Here is a 17385-nt window from a genome sequence, read left to right as displayed (position 1 = left end):
TGATCTGTCAATTATTGGTGACGTCATGAAAAAAAGATGATTATTATCGATTAACTTATCAATGAATCATTTAAGCCCAGAACAGGTAAAAGTGAGACTTGATTCAGATAAAATCTTGAATTCTTGAGTTGATTTGTATTAGGAAGAGGTGAAATGCTCTCACTCGATTGGATTTCTCAATAATAGACACGCTATGAGAGATTTCTAGCATTGTATAAGCAATGACTGCACCTGAAAGTGTGATAAGACTCAAAGGTTTGGGCTATATGAGTCACCAGGGTATTTGATGTGTGTGTGTGTGTGTGTGTGTGTGTGTGTGTGTGTGTGTGTGTGTGTGTGTGTGTGTGGTGTGTGGTGTGTGTGGGTGTATGGTGTGTGTGTGTGAGACATAGAAGGATGTTAAGTCATAGAAGTGGTTAATGTGCAGGATGGGAGGTGTCCTTTTCACACCAGATTGAAGGTGATCACATCCTTTTCGTCAGGATGAACAGTAATATTTGTGAAAGAGCCATGAAATGGATTTATTCTCTATAATAATGTGTACTAATTGTGTACAGAGAAGCAATTTAAGTCTATGCATGTTTACTGCCTTAGTGCAAAAGCAAATAACAATGTGCCAGTGCACCAGCTGGCAACAAACAAAATAATGCCTTTACAATCTGATCCGCAGCTTTGCCTGTTGAGGCAAGTGAAAGAAAGGCAACTGAGTCTCCCCCCTGACAGTAAATTAAGTTAAAAAAAAAAAAGTCAACAACCCAGCCAAAGACCACTTTTAGTGTCTGTATCTAATCAAGCTCTTTAGCCCCATTATCTCTCCCTCCCTCTCGCTCCCTCATTCTGACCTTACAAGGAGAGGCAACAGGGTTGATGTCATTGAATGAAGAATGCTGCAAGAATCCAGAGAGAAAGGAGAGCAGGAGGAGGAGGGGTCTGACTGGACAGTTTATGAACAGAGAGAGAGAGAGAGAGAGAGAGAGAGAGAGAGAGAGAGAGAGAGAGAGAGAGAGAGAGAGAGAGAGAGAGAGAGAGAGAGAGAGAGAGAGAGAGAGAGAGAGAGAGAGAGAGAGAGGCTGTTTACATAGTAATACACAACTCCTGAGCCAAAGTAAAACGAGAGAGAACTTGTTTGGAAGAATGCTGTCATTCCTTTTCCAGACGGAAAAGCACAGGGGGAGGGTCTAATAGCTGAAAAGGGGAAGAGAGAAAGAGAAGTTACCATTACAGTCAAATCTTACTCAGCCTGGACCAAGAGAAAAAGGAGAACAAAAGGAAGAGGGGGAAGGAAAAAGGAGATACACGTTGCAGCTGTATTAACAGGGTAAGTAATTGTATTAAAATCAGGATAACAGGGAGGAAATTGCATTACTTCTTTGGGGAACAGACTGCCACAGTTTACCTAACGTTAATAAGGTAAGGTAAGCCTTTGTCAATGCAAGTATCATAGCATAGATTTACTAATTAAGCTAGCTAACGTTACTCAATGAGAGCTGTTGTTAACACCTCAGGGAATGGCATCTTTGTGATGTGACAACTAGTGTGGCTGGCTCTGTCACACATAGCAGCGTTTTATGACATGAAAACTCCTGCAGGCTCTGGTTGAAAGATAGCTACCTCTAATTGGGTGGTGTTCCGCTGTTTTCCTAGCTAGTTGAGTGGCCGTTTAGTGAATATGAACGTATTGTAGGTTGCTACAACAGCTGATGGAGACCGACGATAAGGAATGGGCTATGCGGAAGCTCCAACAGGAAGTCCAGTTAAATTGTTGACAGAGGTAGCTAGCTAGCAACGCAACTGTAAGCTTGTGTTTACTTCATAGAGTTGCAAAAATATTAAACTTTATGACAGCACAGTTAAGAGAAACCGTCTGCTTTGCTATATGAGGTAAGACAAAAAACAGGGCGCCGTTAGCCACCGAAACCAACTGACCAAAGCTTGTAACGTTAGGAGTGGTAATTTAGGGGTGTGCGCCGCGAGTAAAGCTACGTTACCGTTGGTTTGATTTAATTGATGATAATAAGCAAAGAAAGGTTACGTAAACGTTTATCACACAATTGGTGGCTGGTCAGATTCGCAGGTGAGTGTCAGTTGTCATTCAACCGTCATTGGATTCAACGTTGATTTAACGACGCTAACCTGTAATTGGACACTAACGTTTGCGAACGTCATGTTAAGTTTAAACTTACGGCTAAGTTAACGGTTATTAACCAACATTAATGTCTCTGATTTGCTCTCTCAGCCACATAGCTAGCTAGTTTATAGCTCATAGCTTTGCGACATGTTTCATATTGTGTATAATGCTAGTAAGTGCATTATTAATTATTATTAATTAACCTAGCTGTCTGTCTTCATCTGCTGTTTGTGACCACTCACCCATTGCTGCCAGCTCAGCTGTCAAAGCATTGGCTAACAGTAGCTAGCTAGCTAAGTAAGTGGTCCTTAATGGGTCGAAATATTCTATTCTCAAGATAAATAAACTGTTTAAAATCCTTTTTGATCAGCTGGAAAATGCATCGTCCCAAAGCTGAGAAAAGTAAACCCGACTGTTTTTTTGACACCATGAAAAGTTGACTTTTTAGATAAATGAACAACCCCTTGATCATGACGTTCACAGTAAAGGCAAAGATAATACGCTTTCAGGCTATTTGAGCTCTTTCATGGAAAGAATAATGTCTAATCAATAGGGTGCCAATGTGGGTGGAGCACCAAGGTAACTGTTACAGTCTGTTTAACTTATTAAATAGTGCCAAGTAAATAGAAATCTGTTATCAGGTGGTACGCTTTGCTGTTCTGTTGTGCCCATGTTAAGGAGGCTAGCTACAAGTATGGCTCTTTAAAATGTCTTCACCATTGAATGGCCTATATTCATAACCTAGTTGGGATCTTGTCATGTATGAGAGTATGCAAAGAGATCTACCATAGCTCTGTGCATGGATAAATCATGTTGGGAGTGTACATGAGAGCATAGCATTTGTACAACTTTGAGAATGTAAAAAATCCTGTTATTATCAGTGTTAGCCACACAGCTGTGCTGTGCCTTGTCTCTCTTATTTGCCTTTTCATCAACTAACGGTAGATAGGAGAGGAGCCTCAACCCAAGGCCACAGTAAGCTGTGTTTAAGAATAACTTAAAGCAAAAAGGCACTGGCTTGGGTAAGCATGAGGTTTGTGTGGTGCTTCTGTTTAAAAGGACTGGGATTAGTCACTAACACATACAAATCTGTGAATGAATATGATCTGGGAGATATGGAGAAACAAATGACCAAATACATAAATGTCTATTGCTGCGATATTGTAGGGTTGCCTTTTGGTGCTTTTACAAAAAATTGACACAATGAGATTTTAGATAAATAATCATCAGTATGTGGATATAATGACTAAATGGGTCATGGCAAATAACAGAACAGCTAGAACAGTCTGGTAAATTCAGAAAATTACATCCCTTTACTGTAATGCAGGCTGTAAAACCATGAAGAAACAACACTTGTGTCATATCAAGCTTTTTCACAGCATCCCTTTGCCACAAATCACTTCATGTCTAGCTCTTTGATTTTGTTTCTCATGGTCTTGTGACTCTTCTTTGGCTTACATCATTCTACTGTACATCAGTGCAAGCAGAAACAAAGTTATTTGGATGAGAGCACAGAGCCCATTGGCTGATGTTATTACCAGTTTTGAAATGTTGGCTGCTCAATCAGCCATCTAACTGAAGTCTGAGAGGGAGCACAACACTGGTGCTCAATGGATGTCCAATGACCTGTAAGATTGGACTCAAAAGGGTTGTTTGTCCCCACATTAGTGACCCCCGGCCTAGACATGCTTTACCAGAAACTGGGTGTGCTGTTAACATCAGAACAATAGAGAGTTTCATCAACAACACACTAGTCACTGATACAATCACTGACCAGACATGGAAGGAGTTAGTTTTTTTTTATTATTATTTCTTGGTTTTATTTCTTTATTGTTTTTACTGATTTGGAAGCTTAACCTCTACCAGTGTTTAAAATAAAATAAAAGGGACATGTCTTTTGGTAGAAAAACTGTAACCAAGAAATGTGTTTACTGAATTTATGTGGACACAGTAATACTTAAAGAAAATATAATAATGTATGTGTAATAATAATGTGAAAAAATGCTGTACCTACATAATGTAGTGTTGTGTTTTGAGAAGATTACAACAAAGAAGACTTTAGTTTAGTAAGTGCACCATGCTACAACACTTCCATATATGACCTTTTAAAAAGTAGCACAGTATATAAAACAAATTTAGTTCCTCCATAACCTCAAAGTAATGAACCACTGCTGAGTTAAACAGTTTTCCTTTTAAGTGTGGTAAACTTCCCCTTAACAGCTACTGCATCAAGTAGACTGTGCCTTCAAAGGAAAGAAGGTGTTCATGTGAAACTTATCAACACTATCTATCAATGTATTTTCATGCACATTTTGAATTCGAGAATGTTGATGGAAAGGGCAAAAAAAAAGTCCTCAAATTCACAAAGTTTTTACGCTAGCTTGAGGTGGTTTTGTTCTTTTTTGGAAAAAGAGTTCATGTGCAAAATGGGAGATGGAAACAGCTTTGCCGAATAAGTTGTGACGTAGTGAACATGTAACTCACATGACTATAGTCCCGGTATCCATCGGATGGGGGAAGGATCGGCATATGGGTCCCATCCAGTGTGCCGTACACTTGTGGCACAAGGTGCGTAGTGGAGTTGCGGTGTGCTATAGCCTGTGCCTCAGCTATGTTGGGTAAATGCTTCTAATTTGCATTTTCGTTTTGGGGACATTTTAAAAGTTCGCTTAAAATTCACTTGCCAATTAGATGGAAACATGACTACTAAGACAAAACACAAAGATATTGAAAAGTGTACCACAAAAAGAGCTCAGTTTCGTGTTTGTTCTCGCTGTTGAATAATCCAAATGGAAAATGCTGAGGGCAGTGATTCTCCAACCATGTGTATGAGTGCCACAGCCATGCTAGTTTTTATATCCTTCAAGGTACAGGCTGATTGCATTCACCCTCTGTCCTAAAGCAGTCCCTGATAAGATGGAATGAAAACCAACTGGGCTGTAGTACCCAAACTAGGGTTGAGAACCAATGTTCTAGCCTGTAAAAGCTGTCCAGCCATGTGGAGTTGATACAAAGTTCAAAAGCTACAGAGTACAGTGTGTGATTTATGCTGGGGCCCTATCTAAAGGCTACATAATGCCATCCTCCATCACAGCTGTAAAGTAGAAATGATTAAATGCAGCCTAAAGTGATGTCATTCGGTTCAAGTGGTGAGTGAGATGTAAATGAGAGGTTGAGGAAAGCACAAAAATAAAAGAGATAAAAAAGGTTGTGGTCTGCCACAGAACACAAGTCTGTACATCAGATTGTGAGAGTGAGCCAGGGCTTCACACTTGTAAGCACTTTATCCTTCAGCAAAGATATAAAGAAAGAAAGAGGCTCTTTGGAGAGAAACAAAAAAAGGTGATGTCATTGAGTTGTAATGCCAAATATGTTTTTCAGCCGAAGGTCTCTCATTTCAAGGATCAGGTTTCAAGATAGATTTACAGTAGGACGTCTGGAGCTCAGTGTGGAGCTGATCTCATGGTATTAAATCCCTCAGGACCATATCAAGGACAAGATGGAACCTGACCACAAGTTATCATCACTGTTGAATAATTGAGGGGGATATAGCATATTGTCTCTCAGAAACAAGGTAGCTAAAGTACGCACTCTAATGAAAAGACTAAATCACAGTGTATACTCACCCTTGTCAAGCACTCCTTTTTAGAAAGCCATTAAAACCTGAGGGCTTTGTTTAGTGTACTTCAGACTTGCAAACCTTATTTAAAGCCAAAGGGTTTATCTTCACCGTAACCAGTCAATCTGATTTTTTCATTAAGTGTCCAGTCTGTTTAACTTGAAGTAGGCCTTGATACCAGGTTAATGAGTAGCCAGCTATTTTCTAAAAGACTGAAAAACACCTGGTCTTTCTCTTTTTCTTTTTGGTTTGCTATTTTCTTTTTCCATTGGTGCAAACTGCTCTGCAAAATGTCCCTGTGTGCCTGCAGAAAGTTGGCAACCAGAACACATTGGCTCTCCCTTAAAGCCTTACCATCTCCCCTTATTGATCCATGCAGCATTTTTCTGAATTATTGAAGTGGAGCTAAGATTCTATATTTTGACGTTTTTGTACTTAAAGGACAGTGCCATTTGAGAGTGGATCTTGTGCCTTGACATTCAAACTTGTGACTAGATACATTTTGTCTAAAACTTACAAAAAATGTACTGTCAGACTGTTAAATGTGCATGATGAAACATACATACTGTTACATACATGCTACACATAGGCTACACATATAGAGCTATCTGATAAAAATGCATACACACAACATATACTGTATGTATATTCTGACAAATGGTGAAGTATGTCCCTGTTTAGTTAAAGTGGTATGTAGCCAAGACGTTCAATACATCAGGGATTCATAATGGGATGTCTTAGACTGTATAGTGACACAGTTGACATCTCCAGAATGCCTAAAGGACGTACATGGTTAAAGTGTTTATAAATATTGATTTAAAGGAAGCTGACCCAAAAAGCAGAAGAGGAAATGTGTCACTGCTTCCTCATCAGAGAAGCTGGTGTATGTCATGAGCACCAGAGATACTTTCACAAGCTCAAAGGGTGTTTCGTCTTGTTAGAACATGAAGTGTTGCCTGACGCCTGTGTGTACCAACAAAGTGGAATTAGGATGAAACACTTCAGCTTTCCCTGGCTAGTTTAGCTTTTACCATCAGATATTTTCAAATCTCAAGGCTATGGCTTGATCTCTTCCTGGAAAGGTTGTTTCCCAAATGCAAACACAATTATATCTAAATGGTGTGAACAACTGATCTACATTTTACTCCCAATGCAAACAAAGTGTTCTGTGGCTGTTGGAGAGATCTAGATCTACTCAGCATTATGTGCACAGGGGATATGTGAGTGTAACAACCTTTTAAAAGGAAATATACAGTACATTGATCTAAAAGGAGTCCTAAAAAAGAAAGAAAAAAACAACTGGTATCCATTCAGTTATTTCAGTATTTGCAGTATTTGGTATTTTGGGGATCATATTTCTGTAGTGAGGAGAAAACCATGGCAACATTAACATAGGAAGGAAGGAAGACTATGGAGAGATACATAAATACAACCCGCTGTTTTCCAGTCTGACCGGTTGCAGACTTTTTTTTAAGAAGGATTGGTAAAAAACAATAAATGGACATTTACTGAAGCACTTTTAAATTATAGATTACTCAGAAAATAGTCTTGCACTCTTCTTTTTAGTAACCGTGACATTTATGGAGGCATCAATGCTATGTAACCTTTTATTAGGACGTAGAGGATAAATGCCACACAACAAAGAGATACTATTTGCATATTGTTTGTTTACTGGAAAATGTTATCTCCAAATTGTCTAATTTCTTCCACCTGTGACTCATTCTGTTACAGGTTATGTGTTGTAGCTGCATGACATTTGTCTTTTACAACCTAAAAGCTGCATAAATAGTCCAAACACTGAAGGGTTAATCTTTGCCACAGTTGGAATCCTTATTAATATTAGGAGTATGCCATTATTTTAGAGCTTCGGGGTAGAATACTTTGTTAAACAGCAACATAGTATGAGTTAAGACAGCCAGTGTGTGTACAGATGTGTGTCTGAGTGTATGGTTGTATGTTGTTGGAGGGGGTCAGTTAGAACAACTGTGCTTTTGACTAAAGTTCATGTTCGGGGGCCAGTGGTCTGCAAGGAAATGTGTTCAGACTTTGCGAAGAATCTCAGCAGAGACACTAAAAGTAACATCAATATTTGTTTAACCACTAACGTGTGTGGTAAATATTTGAGCTCACCCTCTTTTTGACGCACCTCACATGAAAATGTTATGATAGTTGCTATCGCCCCTGCTTCAAACTGGTCTCCCTCCTACAAAACTTGTTTTTGTCGTGTTTTATGTCACAGTAAACAATTGTCTCTGGCCTCTGGGAGTGCCACTCTGTCTGCTCTGTATACATGGCCTCAGGACGTGTTCGCACACTTTTCTCTCATTCCACTGTAGACCATTATAACGTGTTTGTGTTTAAAGAGTAACACTGAATTTGCAGAATGCCTAGTGGTTATTTTCTTTTTTTTTACTGCTATTTCACCAAATCCAGAAATAGTCAAAGTCCAAACTACATTTTAAGAGACCCTGCAAGCCACAATAAACCTCCATTTTAATTAGTTTGTGTAAGACTTTAGGGGTTGAGACAGCTGTGTCCCAGTTATAAAGTACACAATAGGTATTACATTTGCATAGCATAGTGTTTTGGCAGTTGTTGATAATAAGAAGTTAGTGTTTTGTACTGTAACAGGAAATGTAAAACAATATGCATAGATTGAATCAATCAAACTACAACTTTAGGAAGCGACTGCCAATTTAAAAGTTGGAAACTTATAAGAGCAAAAAATAAATAATTTGAGTTGTTTCTGTAGCTGTCTCACCATTTTCTCCGTTTCCATTTTGCAGTGCATTTAAGGACAACTATCCATCAACATCACTCTCTTGTATCAGAGTTAATATTTTCCTGCGCGGTGTCGGAGCTGTGGTCCATTATTGTTTCTTGTGTTCATCCTTAGATAAATACACAAAATGGAGGACTCCAGCAGCAGCAAGCCGTTCATGATGACATCCTCTTTGAACTTCAAAGTCACCACCCCGTCCTTCTACAACCAGCCAAAGAAGTTTGCCTCTGTAGCACCACCACGGCCCAAAAGTCTGACGCCTCCTTCGGCTCCATCACCGACACCAATAGGCACAGCTGTGATTGGTCGAGTGGGAGATCTGCCTCCGCTGCCCACTTTGCTCTGTGATGGTATGTGCATTGTTTATGCTACTTTGTGAACCTATTTTGTGACTTATCTTAAGTTATATCCAGTCAGCAGCCCTCCCCTGCCCCACCCCCTGCTGCTTTTTATGCTACAGCATGCAGAACTTTACAGATGAGTAATAGAACACATCAGTTGTATGGTTCTGTCGTTTTAATGTATGGTCTCAGAGACAATAGGTAACTGTACTGTAATTCTTTTCTTTGGGACATTTTAGTCACATGTCCAGATAGTTACAGAGTCTTATACCTTTGCTTTTGGGGGAATTTTACTTTTTACTTTTAGAGTTGTGAATAATTATACCACTAGTATGAATTTAAAGATGTCTGAGCTGATCTAAACCATAGACAAAGTCAGACAACCTCGCCAAATTAAAGGTAACCCTGTGGAGTTTTTGACAACTAGAAGAGCTATGGAGTACTGTTTTTACGAGTAGGCCCCCATTTTGTTTGTATTGCGCACATGCATGCGGACACACATGCACAGCATTCCAGCTGCTGCAATCACACAATTCAGGTCGACAATTGATGGCGTTTACGTGGAAATGGGCGTAGCAATGTACCTGCAAAGGCTGTGAAGAAGAGGACTGCTAGCAAGCAAACTAGACTAGACTAAACTAAATAGATGTAAACAGTGCAGGGTTCCTTACGTCTGCTTGCTAGCAGTCGTCTTCTTTACTTCCTTTGCAGATTTTAGAATTAGATTTAAACATCAAATCTAATTTCCAAATATGTTATAACAGAGGAAATGCATTCAACATGTTTGTTAAGACGTCAAGTATACACACAATGCGTTTTGGTAAGAAACACTATAAACAAACATTTTCTTTCTTTACAAGAAACCTCCACGGGGCACCGTAATACAGGATAACATAGATCGGGATACTGGCAGGACTTGGCTTTACCCTTTGACTCATGGTCTCACTAGACATGTAAAGTAAGAAGCCAGCTAATGGTCAATGACCTCCCAAACTGGCCACATCCTCCCAGCAGGTTTTATTTTTTATTGTCTTGTTTGTTTTTGCTATAAACATACAGTATGATGTTAAAGCATATATATCTCTCTGATAAATGATTGACAGTGAAAATTGGATTGGATGATTAATACAAACTGAGCATTAAGAAGCCGTTCTGTAACAGCTTTTAACCCTCCTCATTTCTGTCAGACTTCCCACCCCCTCCTCCTCCTCCACTGGATGATGATTTGCCAGCCCCTCCCCCTGAATGCCAAACCACACTCAATGCCTCTGAGGCCCCCCCTCCCGCCTTCCCCGCTCCACCTCCAGTGGCAGATGACCTGCCCCTCCCAGCTCCCCCTGAGGAGAGGGCCTGTCCGCCCTCCTGCCCGTCTCCCCCCCCCCCCCCCCCCCCCCCCCCTCTCCCTTCCTCCGGTACCAGTATTGCCAGTGCTGCTGGAAACCCACAGGTGAGTCATGATGGTATGTTCACCAAATAAGGCTTAAGTTGCTTTGCCTGTCTGCATGTTTCCTCTTTTGGCTGCATGTAACTGCATTTCAGTATAATTTGATAATCAGTTAGGACACTGGAGGACATTGTTGTTGGACCATAGTGAGTCCATAGAGTGTAGGATGGAAATACTAAGTCTTCTGAGATTTCCCGACAAATTATATTAGCATTAGTCTGGGGTAAATCACCCAGCTTCATGCGTCTTAACAGGATTATTGCCCATTTATGCAACTGAAATAGTTTTAAGACATGCAACAAAAGGTTTATTGTAGAGATGTTTATTATAGGACTGCAACAATACCAGCTGGTTTGTCAGGCTATAAAGGCATCAATGTATGGAATTAGACATTAGTAGCCACTGTGGTTTGAAAATATGGAGTACACCTCATACTTAAATCAGTAAAGAGTGTATGTTAAATGTTCCTCTGCAAACAATCCAATGACTTGCAAATTAAAGTCTTAGTATTTTCTTTAATCCAACCAGGGAAATGAAAATATTGTCATCATTAATCACTTCATTCTGTGTTTGTAGATAAAGGATTAAAATACTGTAACTCAAGTCTTATTCGAACAATCAGTTGTAATTAAATGTAACCTACAGTAACAATTTCTCATCATCCACATTTTTATTCTTGCTTCATTGTGATGACTTTATTTGTGTAAATAAATGTACTTTTTGTGACTGGTTCCTCCTCCTGTCTTCCTCTCCCAGAGACTGGTGCAGAAGCAGACTAGCTTCGACAAACAGCTTGACTCTCTAACCGATTTGCTGTCTGAGATGGAGACCAGGGGACCTTTCAACCCTAAGGTACAAGGCATAAGGGATGGAGAATACACTAACAAACAAACAAAAGAAATTATGATATAATGCGGATAAAAAGATGAGCTAAAGAACAGATGAGAGGGGAAATGTCAGCAGGCTTTGAGTCTCACAGTAGCAAATGAGAATGAGTCAGACAGAGAGAAAAAAAGAAAAAGAAGGTAGGTAGGTCAGTGGAAATAGTTTGGAGGGATGCCAGGTTGGTCTCTCTTCATCTGTTCAGGTTGAAAGCTCAATGATAAGTGAACTGCACATACAGCACACCAGACTGAAAGAGAAAACAAAAAGTGAGGTAACGAGAGAGAGAGAGAGAGAGAGAGAGAGAGAGAGAGAGAGAGAGAGAGAGAGAGAGAGAGAGAGAGAGAGAGAGAGAGAGAGAGAGAGAGAGAGAGAGAGAGAGAGAGAGAGAGAGAGAATTGAATTGAATTGAATGGAGAGCACGAGAGTGTGATGAAGCCAGAGTGTGCTGCCAGAGACCCAGTGAGAGGGCCATAAATGGAGAGTGTTTTTATCCAACTGGGAGGTACTGGATCATGGCACAATAATGTTGGCTCAAAACTGCAAAATAAATGTCAGAAAGACGAAGCACTTCTGATAAGTTCAAACTGTGGAGCTCTTCCAATGTTTACTTTAATCAAAGTACCTCATTCAATATAATAAAAGTGTCTGCTTTCAGCATGTCAGCGTGCAATGTTATAAACTAGACATGAACTTCCCTTTTGTTGAGTAATAGTTCATAGTAAATGGAAGTTTTATGTTGCAGAACAAACTGAATATGTGTATAGAATAGCTTTACATTGAATTTGCATTTTTCTGTGTGCTTTGTTTTAAGGCAAAATAATCTGTAGAGAGAGCTTTTTATTGTTAATGACATTGTTTTATCCACAGTTACCGAGCCAGTATTCGTCAGCACCAGCACCCAAGCCCTCAGCTCCTCCTCCAACTGCTCCTAAACCAGCTCTCTCCTTCCTCCCCCCCCCTGAGATGGGAGATCGCCCACCTCCAGCGCCCTGGGCAGAAGAACTCAAAGCCAGAACAAACCGACAAGCCAATCACAACTCTGCACCAAACTCTGCTGCTCAGCCGTTTGCTAAGACCCCGGCTGTAGCCCCCAAGTCGGGTTTTGGAGGGAGAACGGCAACATCATCAACCTCTCTGGCACAAAAACTCAACCAGAACCTACACCAGAACACCAACCCCATCGATGTTGCACCAAAACCTTTGCCTCCCTCTGCCACCAGCTCTTTTCCTCCACCTCCCGCAGCTCCCCCTGCACCTCCTACTCCACCAAACAATATGGGGGCTGCCTCACACTCTAATAACATAAAGAGTTCTCCCTTTGCCAGTCAGGTGAATGCAAACCAAAACCCTCCTGCTGCTGTGCCTCCTCCTCAACCCAAGATGAAGACCTCTCCCCCCTCTTTTAACCAACCGATGAAAACTCCCCCTGCATCAATGGTATGTTCCACTTTTATTTTACTTAAGAGAGATTCTTTGCTTTGCATGTACCATAGAAAGGAACATGAAGTACAAATAATTTAGTTTATAGTCAGCAGAACAGAATTATGCATTGGTTGGACCTTCACTAACCGTGTTTTCAAAGGTAAACTGCTCAATTGTAAATAACGAAATGCTCTATAAGGTATGTTGTATGGAACTATGTAAATAATGTATGTGTATGTACTAATGGCTTTGTGTGTGTGTGTGTGTGTGTGTGTGTGTGTGTGTGTGTGTGTGTGTGTGTGTGTGTGTGTGTGTGTGTGTGTGTGTGTGTGTGTGTGTGTGTGTGTTTACATGCACATGCAGCCCTCTCCACCTGGCCCAGTTCCTATCCCAGGTGGAGGCGTTCCTCTGAATATGAGGGAAGTGGAGGAGCTGGAGAGAATGACCAAGGACTTCATTAAAGACATGGACACACACGCACCTGTCATCACCTCCCCTCCTACAGGTACATACACACACACATATAAACAGAGGGTGGCTATAATATTTATGCTGACTAACATTGAAATGTATGGGCTTTTTTTTTTGTAATGTGAGAAGCATTTTAATATTCCACACAGGAAATAATTCTGGCTGAATGAAAAACATTTATGGGAATATAGTCATAGTGGTCCTGTCCACTGTTCAAGTTGTGTGTGTTGTATGAACTTTAATGTTGTAGAAAAGAAAAGAAAGTTTATCATCTGTGGAAATTACTTCTTTTAATACAATACTATGCTCCTTAAATTGGAGAATAAGACTATAATTAACACAAGCAGAACTGAATAATAAGACTGATGTATTTGTGAATAATCCTGTTTGTCTCTGCCTTCCTCTCCTCAACTCCCCTCACTTCTCTCTAACCATTTTAGAGGTTTGTGGGAAGTGTGGCGAGGCTCTGTCCCGTACCCAGCCAGCAGTGAGGGCCATGGATAAACTCTTCCACTCCAACTGTTTCTGTTGCATGAGCTGTCATCGCCCCCTGCAGGGCATGCAGTTCTACGACAGGGATGGTGCACCTCAGTGTGAGGACTGCTATATGGTGAGGATACACACGATTACACCAAAAGCTCACACATAAACGTTGTTCATTGAAACATCTTTTATTATTGACTGTCATTGTAGCTACAACTCACATTTTAGCAGTTTTATTTGTTTCATTTCATGTTTTTAGATTTGAACTCCTATGCTGTAATGTACACAGTGCACACTTCATTCTACATACTGAACAATGTGGACACAGTGAATATACCACCCTCTGCTCCTCCTCAGAGTTCCCTGGCAGTGTGTTCCCGATGCGGGGAGAAGATCACAGACCGCGTGCTGAAGGCGATGGGCCAGTGTTTCCACTCCCACTGTTTCCGCTGCAGCACCTGTTCCTGCTCACTTGAGGGGGCGCCCTTCATCACTGATGACAACAACAACCCCTACTGTGTCCAGGATTACCACAGGTGGTTACTGGCTGTTGATTTCTCAATGCTAGGGAAATATTACATCTCTAGTCATTTCTTATGAGAAGTGATTAGTTTGCGATGCAATGTATGTTTCCAAACATACAATGTGGGAACTGACTTTTACCTACCTCTGCAGGAAGCATTAGCTGTGTTGATGTGTTTTGAGGACAAATCAATTTTAACAGTGTTTGGATTCATCCATTTTTTTGACCCCATTTATTCTACCTATCAGGATTACTGATAAGAGCGGTGGTGCTGGAGGAAGGAGGCAGCACTTCTTCCTCTCTTGATTTGGACTAACTGAAACATATTTCTTCATCTCCTGCTAATAAAAGGTTAACACATCATGCTAAACTGTGAATAATAACTACGAATCCTCACTACCACTAGTTGACAGGCCTTACTTACTTACTTACTTAGTCCTCTTGGCCCCCTTGGGAGCATAGGGCATCCACCATGGATCTCCACCTCACTCTCCTCTGCACTAAGGTCTTTACTTCTTCCTAGGAGGTCCCCGTCTTGGACAGTTCATCAAGCGTGGACTGCTTCCAGTTGGATTTAGGTCTCCCTAGCTTCCTCTTGCCTTGGGGATTATAGTCGAGAGCTAGTTGACAGGCCTAGAAGCAACTAATTTGATTTGGGTCCATTAGAATATATTGATTTTGGTGTTGAATATGTGAGAATCTGCTTAAGGCCATCAACTAACAGCTAGCTTTCCACCCTTCAATTTCAGGCGTTTCTCCCCTCTGTGTGTGAGCTGCAATGAACCCATTATTCCAGCCCCAGGCAGCGAGGAGACAGTCAGAGTGGTGGCTCTCGACAAGAACTTCCACCTTAAGTGTTACCGTTGTGAGGTAAGACATTTAAACACAAAATTGTATCAAAATATACATCCCATAGTGTATTCAATAACCCCTAAAAAGTAACAAAATGCTAATAAATAAATGTATTTATTTGTCCTGTAGGATTGTGCTCGTCCTCTCTCCATAGAAGCAGATGAAAATGGCTGCTATCCATTGGATGGTAGGATCTTGTGTATGAAGTGCCACACCCAGCGAGCCAAAAAAGCTGCGCAGTGATTGGCCGAAGCACCGTGACTCAGATTAACTATGAACCAAAATCCAAAGCACAGGATTCATTCAGCTGCCGTTTTGCCTTTGCAGCAGGGCTTTATTCAGTGTATGTGCGCAGGTGTGAATGTGCTGTGTGAAAAGGTATGTTTGCATGCAGATACAGTGTAGTATTCCCCCATCTTTGTTCACTTAACTTCAGTGCAGAAGTAATGTACTGCATTGAAATAAACTCCCCTCAATTTTTATTCCCAATCTCAAACTCTCCAATCTCTCATCCAGCCCTCTTTGTGTACTAGAACGTATTTTTTGTGCCAATTCTATGTTTACGCTAAAGTTTTCAGCATAACTTGCACAAGAAGAGTTTGGTCAAAAGAGCAGCGTGATGAATATAAAGTTGCCTTTCTTTGTCACTCGCCTAAGTATTGTTAGTAGCAACACATACTGAGATATTTCTATCGTAAAACTTTTACTGTCTGGTCTCTTTCCTTATGAGCATTGTAACTACATTGTTGTTACTGAGACAGATTGTTACCATAGGGTGAGGAGTACCAGAGGCCTCCCATTTGACCACTCTGCAGATTTCACCACTCTGCTTGGCTATTTTGTAGAGCATATCTTTCACACTTTGGCAGTTGTGCCTGCAAGCATGGTTAATTATGCTTTTTCTGACTACGTGAAGTGCTTTTTATTAGCCAATCTAATCCGACAGCATTTTAAAGGCGACTAGGGCTAAACGTTGACTGCAAAAAAGATAAACAGTGAATGTTGCTCTTAGTTTTTTTGTGATGTGAATTTATTAATACACAGGCATGCATTGAATTAAGTCGTGTTGCTCTCTCTTCTCTGATCATGATCTGATTTGATCATCGCAGACTGTTTAAGGGCAAGATTAGAACAAAAAGATCTGCCATTTTCTTCTCAAAAATCGTTTAAAGCTGAAACAGTGTATTTTTAGATGCATGCTTTTTGGATGCACAAATTATGAACAAACAGGCGAGCACAGATTCCATTTCAGGGATCTCATATTTTAAAAAAACAATGAGGTTATAAATGTCAGCTGCATGGCTGAAAGCAGGACCTATCATGATTGTTGCACAGTTCCATAGTGAAGTAAAATAGCCTTTAAGTGTGACTTTGACTCTAAAGCCCCCGCACATAATCAATTTTGTATTAGTAGACACCATCTAGAAACATAATAGTAGTTTTTGATATGCATTTTCTTGGAATCTCTTACTTAAAATAATATTATTTTTGGACCATTTTCTTTTATTAAGTATTAAGGTTGTAACCAGTACTCAAATAGCCTGTCCTTACAGATAATAGATCAGTAGAGGCATTAGCTTAGAGTTTTAGTTAACAGATGTTAAAACATAGTGACCAAATATTTCGAAGCTGTTAGCAAGATTATGGTTCGTAAAACAGTAACATGAGATTCAATGTTTTGACTTTCATGTTTTTTTTCTCACTATTTTTGTGTTTGAGCCCAGATTTTTGGTTTTGATCTATTTTAATGTTACAGTACATACCACTATTCTTTCCTCTACTCATCTTTTGTACTTAAGTCTGTTCATGTCGGTTATATACTATTTTGTTCTTATCTTACTGTACTGTGTTTGATTGATAAATGCTTACAATTATTTGGCTGAATTTTGAACCTTCTCCACTGTTGTTCCTTTTGAATGGAGCCTGGTTTGCAGCTACAGAAATTCATTCCACAATAAGAAGATAGTAGTTACTTGTGATCGCATTGAGCTTGGTGCAGTACACCTCCGGAATGACTAACATGGCAATAGTTATTTAGCATTGCATGCTATCGGTGTAGGTGGTGGTGGCATTTCTTCTAGTATTATGTCTTTTGTTTTTACCAACTACTCTACCCTGCCTTTGTCATCACTATGGGTTAGTATACGTATGATGATGCCTTCACAGTTGCATTTATCTGCCGTTTTGTTGTTATGTCCTATTGTATTACATGTGGATTTCCATATAACTTTTTTTTATAAATTCCTGTTTGATATGTGTGAATGTGTATATGTTACATTATTTAGCCCCACCCCTCCCCCCTTTGGCTGTATCAAAAGATAAACAAATAAAATGCTAAATACCAAAATGTTTTTTGTCTAATTTCTTGACTGTCAACTGTACAATTTTATAGTTCTGAACACCTAAAATACATATTGTATGCTGTATAAGTAACC

The 17385-nt window shown here is 40.1% G+C and overlaps 1 protein-coding gene across 2 annotated transcripts; it reads left to right on the top strand.

The window, feature by feature from the left end:
* The first annotated feature begins 1055 nt into the window (after positions 1-1055).
* zyx (zyxin) lies at positions 1056-17297 on the top strand. 2 transcript variants are annotated; one of them, XM_078252653.1, is made up of 10 exons: positions 1056-1318; positions 8644-8879; positions 10058-10317; positions 11071-11166; positions 12067-12636; positions 12985-13126; positions 13533-13702; positions 13933-14111; positions 14848-14968; positions 15080-17297. In XM_078252653.1, the coding sequence occupies exons 2-10, from the start codon at positions 8657-8659 to the stop codon at positions 15191-15193; spliced, it is 1875 nt and encodes a 624-aa protein (XP_078108779.1). In that variant the 5' UTR covers positions 1056-1318; positions 8644-8656; the 3' UTR covers positions 15194-17297. The 2 variants fall into 2 exon arrangements, with proteins under 2 accessions (XP_078108779.1, XP_078108780.1); XM_078252654.1 differs by lacking the exon at positions 1056-1318 and adding an exon at positions 1744-1881.
* The last annotated feature ends 88 nt before the right edge of the window (positions 17298-17385 follow it).

Source organism: Sander vitreus, chromosome 6 (assembly GCF_031162955.1).
Source record: "Sander vitreus isolate 19-12246 chromosome 6, sanVit1, whole genome shotgun sequence".
In the NCBI taxonomy this organism is placed as follows: Eukaryota; Metazoa; Chordata; class Actinopteri; order Perciformes; family Percidae; genus Sander; species Sander vitreus.
The sequence above is the reverse complement of the archived record's forward strand: the minus strand, read 5'-3'. Positions and strand labels throughout refer to the sequence as shown.